The 16,057-nt window shown below is 34.5% G+C and overlaps 1 protein-coding gene across 3 annotated transcripts in view; it reads right to left on the bottom strand.

Annotated features, from left to right (window-relative positions):
• PLA2G4A (phospholipase A2 group IVA) overlaps positions 1-16,057 on the bottom strand; it is a 157,630-nt gene that overhangs the window by 23,184 nt on the left and 118,389 nt on the right. For all 3 annotated transcript variants that reach the window (XM_068541431.1, XM_068541432.1, XM_068541433.1), the window contains exons 11-14: positions 14,765-14,902; positions 14,584-14,676; positions 11,664-11,735; positions 6,998-7,240 (exon numbers count right to left, since the gene is read on the bottom strand). In XM_068541431.1, coding sequence (XP_068397532.1) covers positions 6,998-7,240; positions 11,664-11,735; positions 14,584-14,676; positions 14,765-14,902 — 546 coding nt within the window. The remainder of the gene's footprint in view (positions 1-6,997; positions 7,241-11,663; positions 11,736-14,583; positions 14,677-14,764; positions 14,903-16,057) is intronic.

The following is a 16,057-nucleotide window of genomic DNA, read 5'->3' as shown; positions in this document are numbered from 1 at the left end:
TTGTCTGCTACTCTTCAGGCACTACTCCAGGTGCTGAACAGGAGAGATGCAAACTCTTCTCCAATAGAGCACACTGCTGGTAGATCAGTAAACAAATATATTAAAAGATGGTTCAGGCAGTGATAAATGCAATGAAGGAAATAATAGAGGGTAATAGGATAAGGAGGAACTTCAGGTAGGTAGTCAGGAGAGACCTCTCTGAGAAGACTTTGAGACCAGATTCACAAGAGAGAATTGGCCATCTAAGGATTTGGAGGGTGTGGTATTTTTTTCCAGGGAGAGTGAAGAACTAGAGCAAAGGCCCCAAGGCAGAGTAAGGAGTGGTATGTTTGAGGAAGTACAGTGTGGCTACAACTTAAGAGGAGAGTAGGATGAGATGGCAAGGGATCTGAAGGAAAGCAGGGCCTAGAGATCATTAGTTTTATGAACAAATAATATTGATAACATGTTGCTGTTCACATTTATGTGTGGTGCTCCTAATCCTCTCCCTAGGAGAAAGAAATGTGATCAGAATTAAATTGATTTGAGCTGAATGAAATGACATGCAATTATTTTGTTCTGTCCCCTTGCCCTCACACTTGTTCCCACTTGTTCTGTTAGAAAGAAGGGCAGCAAAGCTCAAGAGGGAGGTTTACTACAGTAGGATAGAGTGAAGGTGCTCATGCTAGACATGCATTATGACCTCTGAGCAAGATTTTAAATTCCACTGGTGAGCATTTTCATAGAGGAAACAACAAAAACCAGAGGATCAGAGCAATCTGTGTTTATACAATCACTTATAAAATGCAGTTAATACCTATTACCCAGGAAAATGTTCAGTACATGGTAGAAACCCATCACATGTTAATTCCCTCTATATATTTCGAAATAAGAATGATGCTGATTATAATTCTCTCACAGTCGATTTTATCACTACATTGTAAGAGCAAGAGATCAAAGAGGAAAGTAAATCTTTAAATTCTTAATGTCTGATTAAAATCTATAGTCCTCATCATCACTAGAAGCTGAAACTAAAACACCAATGAGACAATTAGCCAGAACACTTATTCAATGTGAATTGAAACAGTTCTCAATTAGACTTTGGTTTAGTTGCTTAAGAAAACATTAATAGCCTTACAAGTTTCTACAGTTAACAGTCATTGTTTTCTTCTCTCATATCTATAAAAAATTTCTCATCTCTCAAATACTGAATAACAAATGAATGTTAGAAACATTTACTAGTGATGTTTGTAAATAAAGTGGAAAAGAGTTTACATCTGAGGTGATGTGTACTGAAGGAAAGTAGGAAGGTGTGAAAAACGGTCTTAGACGAAAAACACATATGCTAAAAAAGAAAACCAAGAAACAATGGGGGACGGGGGTGTTAGACAAGAATAAGGTCATGTAACTGAATGAAAAGGCAGGTCAAGTTAAAAAAGAAAAAAAAAGTCTTGCTATGTCCAGGGTGAATGCCTAGGCCAAAAAAGAGAGAGCAGAGATACCATTCTTCAAATAATTATCTTCAGGTTAATGTTATTTTCTTATCAAGTATCTATGTAGTGACAATGTACTTTGCCACCAGCCAGAATTCTAAATATCTATCACAGAACCTGAAACTTAAGAATTGTAAAATTGAAATATATATATTATATATATATATATTATCAAACCCAACTGTAACATCTATTCCTCTGAAATTTTTATTGTTTACAAATTACATATGTGAACTTTTTAAAAAGGTGAAGAATTATGAGTCTTTATCTTATATTAGTTTTAAAACATTTTACTAATAAGCTAGAAATTTATATTTGGGTACTTTTATTTCTCCTAAAAGCAGCTTTATTTTGAGTATCTATAACCTATTAGAAATTTCATAGGTAAGATTTATCATCCTTAGAAAACTCCTTAGAAGACAAAAGAGGTATTATTGGTATCATTTTAAAGATAAGGAAATGAGGCCCTAAGAGGTTCAGTTTCACACTGTGAGAGTCAAGGTTCCAAGCCAGGTCCAGGAAGTCTAAACCCTACACACAGTGTCACACTGTTACTTCAGAAAGTGGCACAGCCATAAGACTAAAAGGTTTTGAAATGGGTAATTTAAAAAACAATAACTGGGGATTTCCCTGGTGGTCCAGTGGTTAAGACTTTGCCTTCCAATGCAGGGGGTGCAGGTTCGATCCCTGGTAGGGGAGCTAAGATCCCATATGCCTCACAGCCAAAAAACCAAAACATAGAACAGAAGCAGTGTTGTAACAAATTCAATACAGACTTTAAAAAAATGGTCCATCAAAAAAAAAAATCTTAAAAAAAAAGCAATAAGTACAATGTATAGAGGCAATCTACACATGCATCTATCAATCATGAAAACCACATTGATATGTGTTTTTTATCACAATTAAGAATAAAAAATTAAAAACACATTAATGGGAATCTTTTTTACAATGACATGATTTTCCCTAAAATAATAAAGTACAATAATAATTCACAAATATTTTTCTCTGGCTTTATAAACTGATGCTTTAAATTTTAGCTAAAAGATTAACCAGAAACAGACTATTTCTCTCCTATTCTGTTTGAGTTCCCCCTTCTCATCATGAAGCTGATAGTCTCCTTTTTCCTGTTTTAAATCCAAGATTACATTTGAGAGAAAAATCATCATGTGGACCAATTCCCAGCCCTGGCATGTAGCTAAACACCATGGTTCCAACCTTCCATATAAACTGACAGAAAGTAATGTTTCTTAATTGTGTTGTAAAAAAAAAAATAGTTTTGCAAGATATTAACAGATATTCTATATACAAATTAAGAGTTCCATGATCAAATAGGTTTGAGAAACACGAGATTCAACAACTTAAAATAATAACAAATTATAATGCATGCTCCCTATTTTCCTTACTATGCCTTGGACTAATACTACTTTTTAGTGGAGATGCCACTTAATACTGACAATAACTCTATAAGATAGGTAACAATTGTTTCTGTTTTATAAGTTAACCATTGGAGTAAACAATGAAGATTGTTGCTTCCTCACTAACCTATGGTTCCATCAGGATCAGGTTGTTGGTTTTTAGTTTCATTCTACTTTTCTATCGTTGTTAGCAGAGGTTACGCTAAGTAATGGCTCAGGACTGTCCAGCTAATAAATGACACAGTTGGGATTCAAATGCAAGTGAAGCTGCTTTTAAAGTACTATACTTGAGGCATCTTTAAGTAGGATTTCTCAAACTCATTAGGGTATCCCATGGCATTGTGAAGAGGGGGATGGAGTTGTTAGTTTTTCCAAATTTATTTGAACTTGAACCCTATTTATTAATATCTACTAAAACGTCATAGAAAGTTTGATGAATGCCCCTATGAAAGAACATCCTCCTGTAAATTAAAGTTTACATGGTTTCTCAACCTGTGAATGAGTTAATCAGGTTCTTTGATAGGTACGGAAACAATCTCTGTTTTATAATTATGAACCATTTCCTTAACAGTTCAGCTGTGGAATTTTACAGTGGTTGTTTTACAAATACATCACACAGATTCAATTTATAATGTACAAATATTTGGATGTTTGTGTTTTGAACTCTGTCCTAAATGAACTCATGTCTTGATTTCTTATTCCAGATGGTGTATGTCACAATAAATAATATAAACACAAAAGTAAACAGGAAAGAAGTCATGTAACTAGTGAGCAGCTTCTCTAAAATTAGTTTCCACAGGTATACAACTATTTTGAAGTAAACAAATGAGGGGAATTTTTTCATCTTATTTCTCTTGTTTTCAAAAGATGGTCTGCAAGGTGAAGCAATAGGCACAAAAGTAATACACTAACTTTTTCTCATTTTAAGTTGAGAGATTATTCTAAATGCTCGAATTTTAATCTGTATAAACAAAATCCATATAAACAAAATAGTGAACTAAATGTAAGATTTTTCCCAACATAATACTAGATAAGATTTTTAAAAATCTCTAAAAATAAAAGAGAAATAACCTAAATTAATGTTTTAATTGTGGTAGTTTAACTGTATAATAAATAAAAGTTTTAATGACGATTTTATGAACAACGTTGATAATATTTTATGATAAACCTTTTAACTTTTCATTTCAAACATATAGTTTTATTCTAAAATTTGGAAATAACCAGAGGGAGATAAAAAGGGTCTATTTTGGTAAGGGCTTTGTCTGAAAAAGCACTAATCAATTCAGTATATTCAGTCTAAAATGCAGTCATTTTTAGCAATGTTGGTTCATAAGCAACAAACTTGAATGAACTTGTCACTCACTGAACTGGATTTTTGACTAAAGTCAACATGCTGTATACATTTTTTCAATCATAAATAAAGTGACTGAAGTGTAATTTAATGAGATACACACTGAGAAATAATATTTAAAGTTCCTTCTGAAGCTCATTAATCTAAAACAATTTTAGGTTAGAACATTTCAATATATCTCAACAAAAGAAATATTCAACCTGTGTAATATCATATTTTAGGATGATTAATATTTTCTATCTCTTCATGTCATTTTATGAAAACTGTCCCTGACTCTTTTTTCAAAAGGCACCGAATAAAGAAGTCAGATAAGGTGATGCACAACTATTATCCTCCAAGCACTAGAGGGACGGCAAATGAAGATCATGCATCCTCGCGGACCTACAATCGCATCAGGATCAGGGTTGCTGGCTTTTAGTTTTACTGTACTTTTCTATCATTGTTAAATAAAGTATATAAGTCCCTCCAAGAATCAAATTTTCAAGGAAGGGTCATGAAATGATTTTAATCTTCATGAGGGCAAGGACTGCATGTCTTGTTGACAGCTGGATCCCTAGTGCCACGCACACTGAAGGAGCTCTGTAAATACTGTGGCAATGCAAGAACGAACAAAGGAAAGAAGAAAGATGAAAATGAAGAACAATCTGATATATGGTGAGAATAATGAAAGAGGCAGGCTTCCTAAGGGTACCAAATATATCTAATAAAAACGTAGGATGCCCAGTTAAGTTTAAATTTCAGATAAACAGCAAACAATTTTTATACAAGGATGTCCCAAATGTTATAAGGGGCATACTTATATTCTCTCTCTCTCTCTCTCTCTCTCTCTCTCTCTCTATATATATATATATATATATATATATATAAATTGAAATTCAAATTTAACTGAGCACTGGATTTTTCCGAGCAACGCTAACACTTCCAAATCTACATAAACTATTGCAAAACCACCAGGAAGCTGTTAAAATGTCGAGTGCAGGACTTGTGCTGTGCAAACCACAGAAGGAGCTATGCTTGGTATTGTGATTAAAGTAATAACATAAAACAGACGTAATAAGTACACACAAGGAAACTTCCATTTTTACATCAGCAAGACGATGACTAATAAAACCAAGGGCTATGAGGAAGAGAGTGAGCGTGAGGGAAAGGCTTCTGAGCAATGTCAAGAAGTCTGTTCAAGTGTCCCAATTCTAGCTCAGCTGAGCAATTCTAGGTAAACATGATGCTATCTTCTTTGATCTTCGTTTTCTATGGAGTAAAATAACTAATGATTCTTTCTAGTCCTAAATGCTCTATGAGGCTGAGTTTTTTTGTTGGTTTGTTTGTTTGTTTAAGCCCATCATAATTCATCCATAAAGCCTGTTTCTAAAGAAGATACATTTAATTGGTATTGTAATAGCAATAAGTTAAATCATAAGTAACACACAAAAAAATAACATCACTGATTGTATGGTCAAGTGTTTTTATTTTGGATGAATTTAAAAAGAGACACTGACTTTATCACAAATAGACTTTTATTATAGTTCATGTGAAAGGGTTTGCATTGAAGGTATATAATCATGTCCTAGACTTTGATGCCACAAACATAATGCAAAATATAGTGAGTTTCTACTCCTCTTGTTTAAAAAACAGGGGTAACTTTTGCTTCTGCAATTTCCCTTAAGCTCAAGCAACAAACAGAAACAGCATTACCTAAACAATAATAAGATCTAAAGCCATGTCTAATTTTTATAGGTAGAATCCTTAAACAGTAGTAGAAAGTTTTTTGGAAAAATTTCCATTTACATTCTCATAGCTTCCTGTCAGTGTTCTTAGGCAGAAATGATTGAGAAATGACATTTGGGCAGTTAAGGGGAAAAAGATGGTATGAAGAAGTAGAAAAAATGTAAGATGCCAGGAGCATTATAAGAAAGATAATTATGTAGTGATTAGTCACCAAGACAAATTTACCTTTTAATTTGGAACATGCATGGAACCGAAGAATCAAGGCAAGTATTCTTTGGAGTTTGGTTAAGTGACAAACCTGAAAGTGAGTGGGTTCTTATGAGGTTCTTAAGTGGCCTTAAGAAAGTTACCTAACCTTTCAGAGAACTGGAAGGACAGATTCAGTAGCCTGAGGGACACTGCAGATGGGCAAACTCAACTCCACTCACACCCCTAGGGGGCACACATTACTGCTCTGCACTGGAGACATACGCTGAGGACCACGTGTACCAGATTCCCTCCCAGCTCTGGATCTGCTGAGACCTATCCTCTGCCAAGGAGAAACACCCACGTGAGATTTGAAGGAGGAAATGAGACAGAGGCTATGTTTCTGCTATTTCTACTGCCAAGCACCGTTGTGGGGAGCGTTTGTGGGGGTGATCCTGAAGTGTTTTTGGAGTCATTCCGAGATGCTCAGCCTGGAGCTTGCTCCTCCAAGCCCTGGAACAATTTTGTAAGCACCTACTTTAAACCTCTTTTGCTTAAACAAGGGAGAGGGTTTCCTGTTTGTTGTGAGTGAACCTTGACCAATATAGAGAGGAGCAAAGTCCCCCTCAATATTTCAATGAAAACTGTTTATGCTGACATGACGATGCCACTTCCTGCCCAATGTATGTTTTCTTCCAAAAAAACAACTCAGAGCCCTTCATACATTAAATGCATGTTTTAAAATTTGATTGTAAATTAATTACTATTAATAATTAAAATGCTCCTCCCCAGAGAAGGAAGAAAGATCTCCTGAATTAGCGTCCATGGATTACATTTTGTGTACTTACCTGCTACAGCTGCATCCAATTCATCTTCCTCCAAGGACTCCTGGGTGGTAAAGTTTCTCAAAGGAGACATCGGATAGGATGTATTGAGATTCAGGCCCAGCATGAAGTTGTGCACCTTCCCAGCTCGTCCTTCTCTGGTATTAAACAAAGCTGAGTCACTCACCAAGGCCATTATCATACGTTGGACCCAACTTGCTTGATTATCATTTTGATATTCTCTTTCTGCTTCTTCATTTTCAGTGCCTAAGGAAAAAGAAAAGATCATTATACAGATTCTGAAAATCCATAATAACGAAAAAGATCTTTGGGCGATGGAATGTTAACATTAATGATGAAGCTCTACAGCTTTTGATTCAATAAACATTTGTGTAAATTATAGTAAATATTTCCGTTAATCATTTTTGTTCTTAACTTATTTTTACTGTACTGTTTACCGGTAGTCAGTCTAAAGGCTGTATTCTCGGCAGTGTTGCTTGGCCTATTCTTTAATTTCCAGAGAAACTTCTGTTTTTCCCTTTCCCCAATTCTTTTCTTTCTTTTCCCTGGCTACACACACATACACACACACACACACACACACACACACACACACACATACACACAGAGGGAATATCCACAGTAGCTAATCCCCTTCCTTTCCCAAGTTTCCTTCCCTGTCCTGTTTAATAAACATCCAGAAATCATGCAGACTGAGAGCAGACAACTGAAGGATTCAACATATATTTGCCCTCTGAAGTGTCATGTCATTCTTGCTTATAAAGTTTGGGGTTTAAAAGTCTGTAAATTAAGCATATGTTTTAAAATGTGTTAAAATTCAGGAATCTTCCAAAAGAAGCCATTTTCAATGATTTTTCCTTAAAATCTATGCACTCATCACTACTACTGGGAAGCCATATTGTGTAGTTATTTAGAGCAGTGGCTCCAGAACCAGACTACCCTGATTCCAATCCTCTCTCCACTGTTTACTAGTTAGTTGACCCTTCTCAGTCTTCATTTCCTCATCAGAAAACCTCATAGGGTTGTTGTGAGGATAAACTAAGTTAATGCATTCATGTAAATTTCTTAGAAAAATTTAAGCCCACGTTAAATTCTCAATAAACACTAGTTGGTAGTAGAAATAGTTGTAATAGCAGCAGTGTCATAATCCTCATCATCAATATTATTCATTCATAACTCAAATCTAAGAACACTGTATGGTAGAGTACAATCTCCCCTACCTAAATCCCTTCTGTTCAGATTTCTGGGAACCCTGGATATAAATATATATGCATATATAAATCTATATGTGTATGTGTGTGTGTGTGTTGAGAGAAGAAAAAAAGAATCTATGTTCAAACTTCATAATTTTCAATAAATGGTAACTAAACATACATAAGACCATAATAAATATTGATTTTTATCTTCAAAAGATTAACTTAACTGAGCTCAGTAAATGGAGGGATCTTTCTCTCAATAAACAATGCAGATGACTGCCTAGTCATGAAAAAACAAATATACAGTCTTTTCTACTCCCACATTTTTCTAATGCCAAGTATAACAAAGAAAATCTTTCAATAGAATGAATCAGGCTCTAAAATGAATGATTTATATCTTAGTTACACAGGATATGAATAAGACACTCAATCATTTTCCAAAGGTTTGGAGCTCCCTCCTCTTTTTCTTCTTCTTCTTCATCATCACTGTTGTTGTTATTATTATTATTATTAAATTTATCCCACTTCTATACCAGCAGTGGATCTACTTTCTTTATGATGTATTTGGAAATGGCATCATTTGTGGGACGAACCCAAAAGTCAACAGATAAATCATATGTATTGCTTATTAGCTATAATTCTAATAGTTAATTTCTATTTATTAGCCCTTTACAACTTAAAACCCTTTGTATGCAATTGCTAATTTGATGATTACAGCAATTCTGTGAGAGCAGGTAAAATGATGCCAGCACAGATTTGAGAAAACTAAAGTTGAAAATGCCTAAAGACCTTGTTCAAATTCACGTGACTAAAAATGAAGGGGCATCAAGAGAAGGAGAAGACAAGCCACAGACTGGGAGAAAATATTTGCAAAAGACACATCTGGGGAGATCCCTGGTGGCCTAGTAGTTAGGATTCCGGGCTTTCACTGCCATGGCCCGTGTTCAATCCCTGGTCAGGGAACTGAGATCCCACAAGCCGTGTGGGGTGGCCAAAAAAAAAAAAGAGAATTGATTAACCCTTCAATTTAAAAAAAAAGACAAAAAAAAAAAAAAAGAATTCTACTCAAAGTAAAACATTGTTTAACAAAACTGTTAACTGCTCATCCTCCCCAAAATTAAAAAAAAAAAAAGACACATCTGATAATGGACTGTTACCCAAAATATCCAAAAACTTTTAAAACTCATCAATAAGAAAACAAACATCTCAATTTAAAAATGGGCAAAAGACCTTAGTAGTCACCTCACCAAAGAAGACATATAGATGGCAAGTAAGTATATGAAAAGATGTTCCATGTCACATGTCATCAAGGAAATGCAGATTAAAACACCAAGATGACACTACACACCTATTAGAAATGTCAAAATCCAAAACACTGACAGCACCGAATGCTGGTGAGGATGTGGAGCAACAGGAACTCTCATACATTTGCTGGTGGAAACACAAAATGGAACAATTACTTTGCAAGACAGTTTGGAAGTTTCTTACAAAACTTTGTTATCACATGATACAGAAATCATGCTTCTTGATTTTTTACCCAAAGGAGTTGAAAACATATCCAGACAAAAATCTGAACATGGATGTTTATAGCAGCATTATTCATAACTGCCAAAATTTGAAAGCCACCAAGATATTCTTCAGTAGGTAACCAGATAAACTATGGTATATCCAGACAATGAAATGTTATTCAGTGCTAAAAAGAAATGAGCTATCAAGCCATGAAAAGACATGGAGGAAACTTAAGTGCATATTACTAAGTGAAAGAAGCCAATCTGAAAAGGCTATACACACTGTATGATTCCAACTATATAACATTCTAGAAAGGCAAAATGATGGAGACAGTAAGAAAATCAGTGGTTGCCAGGGGCTGGGGGTGGAAAGCAGAGGGATAAATAGAGCACAGAAGATTTTAGGGCAGGGAAAGTACTCTGTATGATACTATAAACGTAGATACATGTCATTATACATTTGTGAAGACCTGTAGAATATACAACACCAAGAGTGAATCCTAAAGCTTGGACTTTGGGTGATAATGATGTGTCAGTACTCATTGATTGTAATAAATGTACCACTCTGGTATAAGATGCTGAAAGTGGTGAAGGCTATGTGTGTGGGTGCAGGAAATATATGGGAACTCTGTACTTTTTGCTCAATTTTGCTGTGAGTCTAAAACTACTCTAATAAATAAAGGCTATTTTAAAAAAATGAATATTAAGAGCTAATAAGAAATCCTCAGAAACATCCTAAATATCATTCTCCAATGTAGGCTGGCACTAAAACAAAAACAGCCATATTCAGAGGGTCCTTGAACTTCTCAGCCTTAAGATAACAAGCTAGTACTGCAGAGGTGATCAAATGTACTGATCATTTTGGCAATTTACTTAATAATTGATAAACCATTATTACATCTAGTTGATAGTCCCCAAATCAATACATAATTAATTCTAGAAATGCTAGGCATATGCTATTTATCACCTTTGTACTATCTCCCTTCATTAAAAAGAAATTCAAAATAAAAAAAAAAAAGACCAGAACAACTAAAAAATAACAGCCCAGCTATGAAAAGAGAACTTTAATTTTAGTGTTGATTCAGCAAAGATTAAACAGGCTCTTCCAATATCTATACCGTGGCTGGTGGAGTTCTTTAGGTTTTGGACAAGAAAGCATTTAATATCTTTTAAAATCTAGATGATTGTATTCAAACTATAACAGGACATGTTCACCCAGCGGTTATAAAATCTTCTCTTTGTTTTTTGTTTATTTGTTTTGGCTTTTGAGCTATTAGGAACATTTGTACCAATGGCTGTGTCAAAATGTAAAATCATTCCATTTTACCACATAACAATTGCAACAAATATCCGTGATCCTTGCCTTATCTCTTCCCGACTCCCCATTGACTATCGTGATCCACACAAAGCTAAAAACCGCCTTGTTAAGGTGTAAAAGTACTCACTTGTACTACAAAGTAATATACAAAACAAAAATTTCTGAATAATTCTACCCCACTTCATCACTGATCCCTTCCTGAGAGATAGAATGTTGGCAATGGGATAAGGCTCAGGAATGGAGTGAGAACATCATTTTCTACAGGTTACTTAATAATAAGATTTTAAAAGATTAAATTTTAGTTATTAAAGCCATGTAAAATGTTCCCAAATCACAATTTCCATGTTGAGAAGCCTGGTGCTCTAATCAGATTTCACACAGAATTTGGTATTTCTACCATCTCAGTTTGTTCTCTGTTCAACTGATAATATTTTTGAGGTATTTAAAAGAAATGAAATAAGGGATACTTGTGTTGCATATTTTATTACATATATGGCATTAATTCTTGCTCTGAATTGAAAGCTACCATTCTATAACTCAATGCCTTAAGCAGAGACTACCATTAGCATCTTGAGTGAGAAAATCAGACAAAACATTCATGTCCTTTCTTAATCCACTTCTGCCAGAGGAGGTTCCAGCTCTCTTACCTTTGGGTTCTTGTGATTCATCATCACTATCCGAGCTATCGTTACTCACAATATGCTTTGCTGTAATATTTTCTGCAGAAAGAAAACGAAACAATTGAAGAATCTCAGGTGTCAAGACTCACAATGAAATTTACTGTAAGGAAGTAATCGTAGCAAAACCACAGTGAGGTCTATTAGATTTACTGGTATAAATCTAGGTCAATTTAGTAAATCTAAATGTCTTAGCTTTACTAGTATTTTCAAATTTCTCATTTGAAAGCAAAATTTCCCAGGGTATGAAAAATTAGTTTAGAATTATTCATACATGATTTTAAAGGGGAGAATTTTTATTTGTTTATCTTAATTCTGACAGAAAGAATAACTTGATTATATAATTCTTATTATATCAAAAAATTTTTTCTTCAATTAAATATGTTGAAATGATGTTTATGAAGGTCAATACAGGGTAAAGCCAAAATTTACAAGGGGGCCACAAAATTGTTTCATCAAAATGAATGAAGCTACTAATATATCTTTTGATTTTAATAATACTGAATATTGTCCTTTGAAATGTCTGTTTTGGTATCAGTTTATGCTTCCTCGGAACATATTAAGAGAGCAGTTATAAAAACTAAAATAGAAACCATAAATCCGTAAAACAAAAACAAGAATAAAATCTAGCATAACTTGTTGTCTTTTTTCAAGTAAGAAGCACTCAAATTATGGAGCACACAAACCATTTTATAATCAACATTTGTAGAAAAATCAAACATTTTTTGGACATGTACATGAAATCTTTATCTGTAGAGTGATTTTTTTTCCTTCTGTTAGTCAATAGAATTTTTTTTTTTAATCCTAAGAAACTGACTCCAAATTGATAACTTTCAGTAATAGAGAGCCCTTTGGGCTTTTAAGCTGAGAGAAATATAGGTATAACATTTGGTTTCCCCATATTATGCTCCAATTTACCTTAAAGTGTTTCTTTGAAAGAGAGGAAAACAAAACAAAAACCACCTTTGAACACCACTTTAAGAGGCAGACTTTAGTCGGCCAGTGGATGAAAGGGTCACCAGGAGTCCTCAGATTCCCCTCAGTCACCACTCTGGTCTCATTTCTGGAAACCCTTACCTAATCTGAGGTAACACGCATCCTGCTGGCCGGTGGTTCTCAAGGACACAATATTCCCCTTAAGTCTGACACACAGAGAAAGTAAATAAGCTGCCAAACCACTGGTCTCAAAGGGGGTGTCTCACAACAAAGAATATTCAAGACTATTGAGTATAAACATTCTCCTTTTCCTTGGCCGTCAGCCATTGTCTCATCCACCTTCAGATGTGTTATTTCAGTCCTATTCTCTTCCTGCCTTAGAAGGAAAAAGCAGCAAACCCTGGGTGTATCTGGATTATTTAACATAGAAGAACACAGAGAAGCAAGCCTCATAAGAGGTGGTACTTCTGTTCTTTTTCTCTTCTTTTTTTCTGAACTCTTCACATCTTAGAGGAGAGTTAGTTATTCCCACAAAGTTAGAGTTGAGAACAGGTTATTCTTCTGGGATATAATGTTCATTCAAATAAATCAAGTCAGAGCTTTTCAGCATTATGCACTTTGCCTTTCAGTTACCCTTAAGAGCATGTGGCTCTGTAGTTCAGGTCAGAGAACACTCAAAAGTTCCACCAACCTTGGCCGCTTATTCACTGAGTGATGCTCGGAGGACAGGAGCAAGTTCAAGGACAAAGTGCCTTTTTGGTTGTTTTTATTTTTATATTAAAATCTTTGGCTCTATTGCAATCATAAGATCACTTCTCCATTATTTACTAAGAACTACCCCCAAATATTAAGGACTATAGCAAGTTACTGCACTTAATATCAATATCACATATCTAAAATCAATTCTCACAGGAAGAGTGATCATACTACTTATAAGCCAATTTGTAGTGCATTAATTAAAGTACAATTATATTTTTGTTTTGCATATAAAGCTTAATTAAATAAACTGTCTGTCTGCAATAACTAAGGATGGCTTGTCAGAAAAATCCTACAGTAAGTTTTTCACATGCTAGTATTCTTCAGATAAATTGATTGTTGAGAAAGTCATTTATGCTGTTCTGTTAACTCTGTCCTCAAATAAATGTGTGATATTTCACACACAGAGAAGAGGTAGTAGGTAGGTAGTGTGCTGATAATCTACAGGACCCTTCTCCCCAGCCTCAGCTAGGCTGGCCCCAAATTCAAATTTAGCATCTCCCTGCTCCATCCCACCGCCAGTCAAAATAGCCATGAAAAATTTAGTGTTGATTGAGCTACAGATGGCAAGACATTTAGGAGATACTGAATGCATGTTTTGTTTCATTTACTTTAAATCAAATTTATTCATTAAAGAAAACATATGTTTCTATGGTATAAATATCATAACAAATGAATACTGCTGGCCCTCAATTGAGTTCATCTACTTTTTCAAGCTTTGTAAATATTATTTTTAATTTATTGTGGGCTAGTGAGTTAGATTTAAAGAAAATCATTGGTGTTAATTTATTAAATGTGATTTGAAACATTTTTTCCATCTTTTTTGGTATGAATAAGCTGTGAGAAGTGAGGTAGTATGTAAGAGGTAAATGAACTGACAAGCATGAATTTAAGTGTTATACTGCGTTCAATTGTTGTTGAATCTAATCTTCAAAAAGCTACCCTTACTGATAAAAGGAGTACAGATCTTCCTCAAATTACAATGGGGTTATGTCCCAATAAACCCACTGTAAATTGAAAATTTTGTAAGATGCACATGCATTGAATACATCTAATCTACTGAACACCACAGCTTAGCCTAGCCTACTTTAGAACAATTACAATCTTTATGATGATTTAATTTTCTCTCAACATATGTGTTAATGAAATTTACCAATATAGTGTAATTATTATCAATGTAAGCATGTTTTTACAATACCTAGTTCTTCTTCCATTGTGGAACCTTTACTTTGTGAGCCAGAAACTCCCAAGACTCTGTTGAACAATATAGAAAAGGCACTCCCCCAGACACCTAAAATAAAGCAAAAACAGAGAATAACTTAGAATGCACCAGGATTTAAAACAGTCAAACAAACTCATGGTAGATTTTTATCACTTACCCATTAAGAAATGCAAGGGGTTTTCTTCATATTTCTTTACAACTGTTCCCATAAAAAATTTACTTCCAAATAAGTCAGGAGCCATAAAAGTACCATATTTAGCCATGCCAATCTCATACGGACTAAATTCAACCCAATCTGAAATCATTTTAAAAAATGCAATCCATTAATAGGGAAATACTACGGAGATGTGCACAAAGATTACTTCAACATTGTCATGATTATTCTCATTCATTTATTTAAAATATTTTAAAAAAATTAACCAAATGCCTATTATGCATATGGCATTGTATAGGAGAAGTTGGGAGGGGAAAGCTTACCGATGAATAAAATGAGAACACAAAGGATTCCTTAATTTGCACAAATTGAATACCTTTTCGCATTTAAAAACTCACACATCTTTTATTAAGTCCATCTTAATTCTAAAGAAGGGAAAACTTTAGACTCAGTTTTAAAACTGCTGGCTCAGATGTTTAAAATCTGTGCAATTTTGGGTAGATTATTTGTATTCTCTGTGTTTTATTTCCTTAATCTGTAAAATGTGAATAAAATCAGTAGATAGTTTGTAGAATTGTTGTTAAGATCTAACGAGTTAAGAAACTTAAAGAACTTAGAAGAGGACATAGCACATTCTAATCACTCAATAAATAGTAGCCACTATTATATTTCATGTATTCCTGTGGCTATAACTATGCCTAATAATTATCTGAATCTTAATCTATCCAAAAAGAATTCCTGGTTTTCGACTCCCATTTCCTTGCCAATCTTTGTCTTCCCCTGTTTGGTAAATGGTACTACTTTTCATATATTCATACCACTATCTATACTTTAGAATTATTCTTGATGGTCCTCTTTCTCTTATATCTCAAATACAAAAAATCAAGTTCTGTAGGCTCCATCATCAGATGTGGTTAGAAACGGGCTACTTATCCATTTGTTCACCATGACCATACTGGTACAAGCTGCCATACTCTCTCCTGGATCTCCACAATAGCCTCTTAAAACTTTCTCTATTCCCCTACTATCTTGTTGATATCCTGTAGCCACATGGATTTTTAAAAATATAAATCACACCACACCAGTGCCAGCTGAAAGCTTTCCAATGGCTACCCATTACACTGAAAATAAAAACATGGCCGAGAAGTCCTCATGATGGTCTGGCCCATGCTCCTTGTCTGACTACATATCTTAACCAATCTCCTATCAGATTTTGTCTTACTTATTCCACTTCAGCCACACACCTTCTTAATGTTCCTCCAAGAGACCAAGCTCATTCCTATCTCACAGCCCTTA

This window comes from Eschrichtius robustus, chromosome 3, assembly GCF_028021215.1.
Source record: "Eschrichtius robustus isolate mEscRob2 chromosome 3, mEscRob2.pri, whole genome shotgun sequence".
Lineage (NCBI taxonomy): Eukaryota > Metazoa > Chordata > Mammalia > Artiodactyla > Eschrichtiidae > Eschrichtius > Eschrichtius robustus.
Note: the sequence above shows the minus strand (reverse complement) of the source record. Positions and strands in the feature narration are given on the sequence as shown.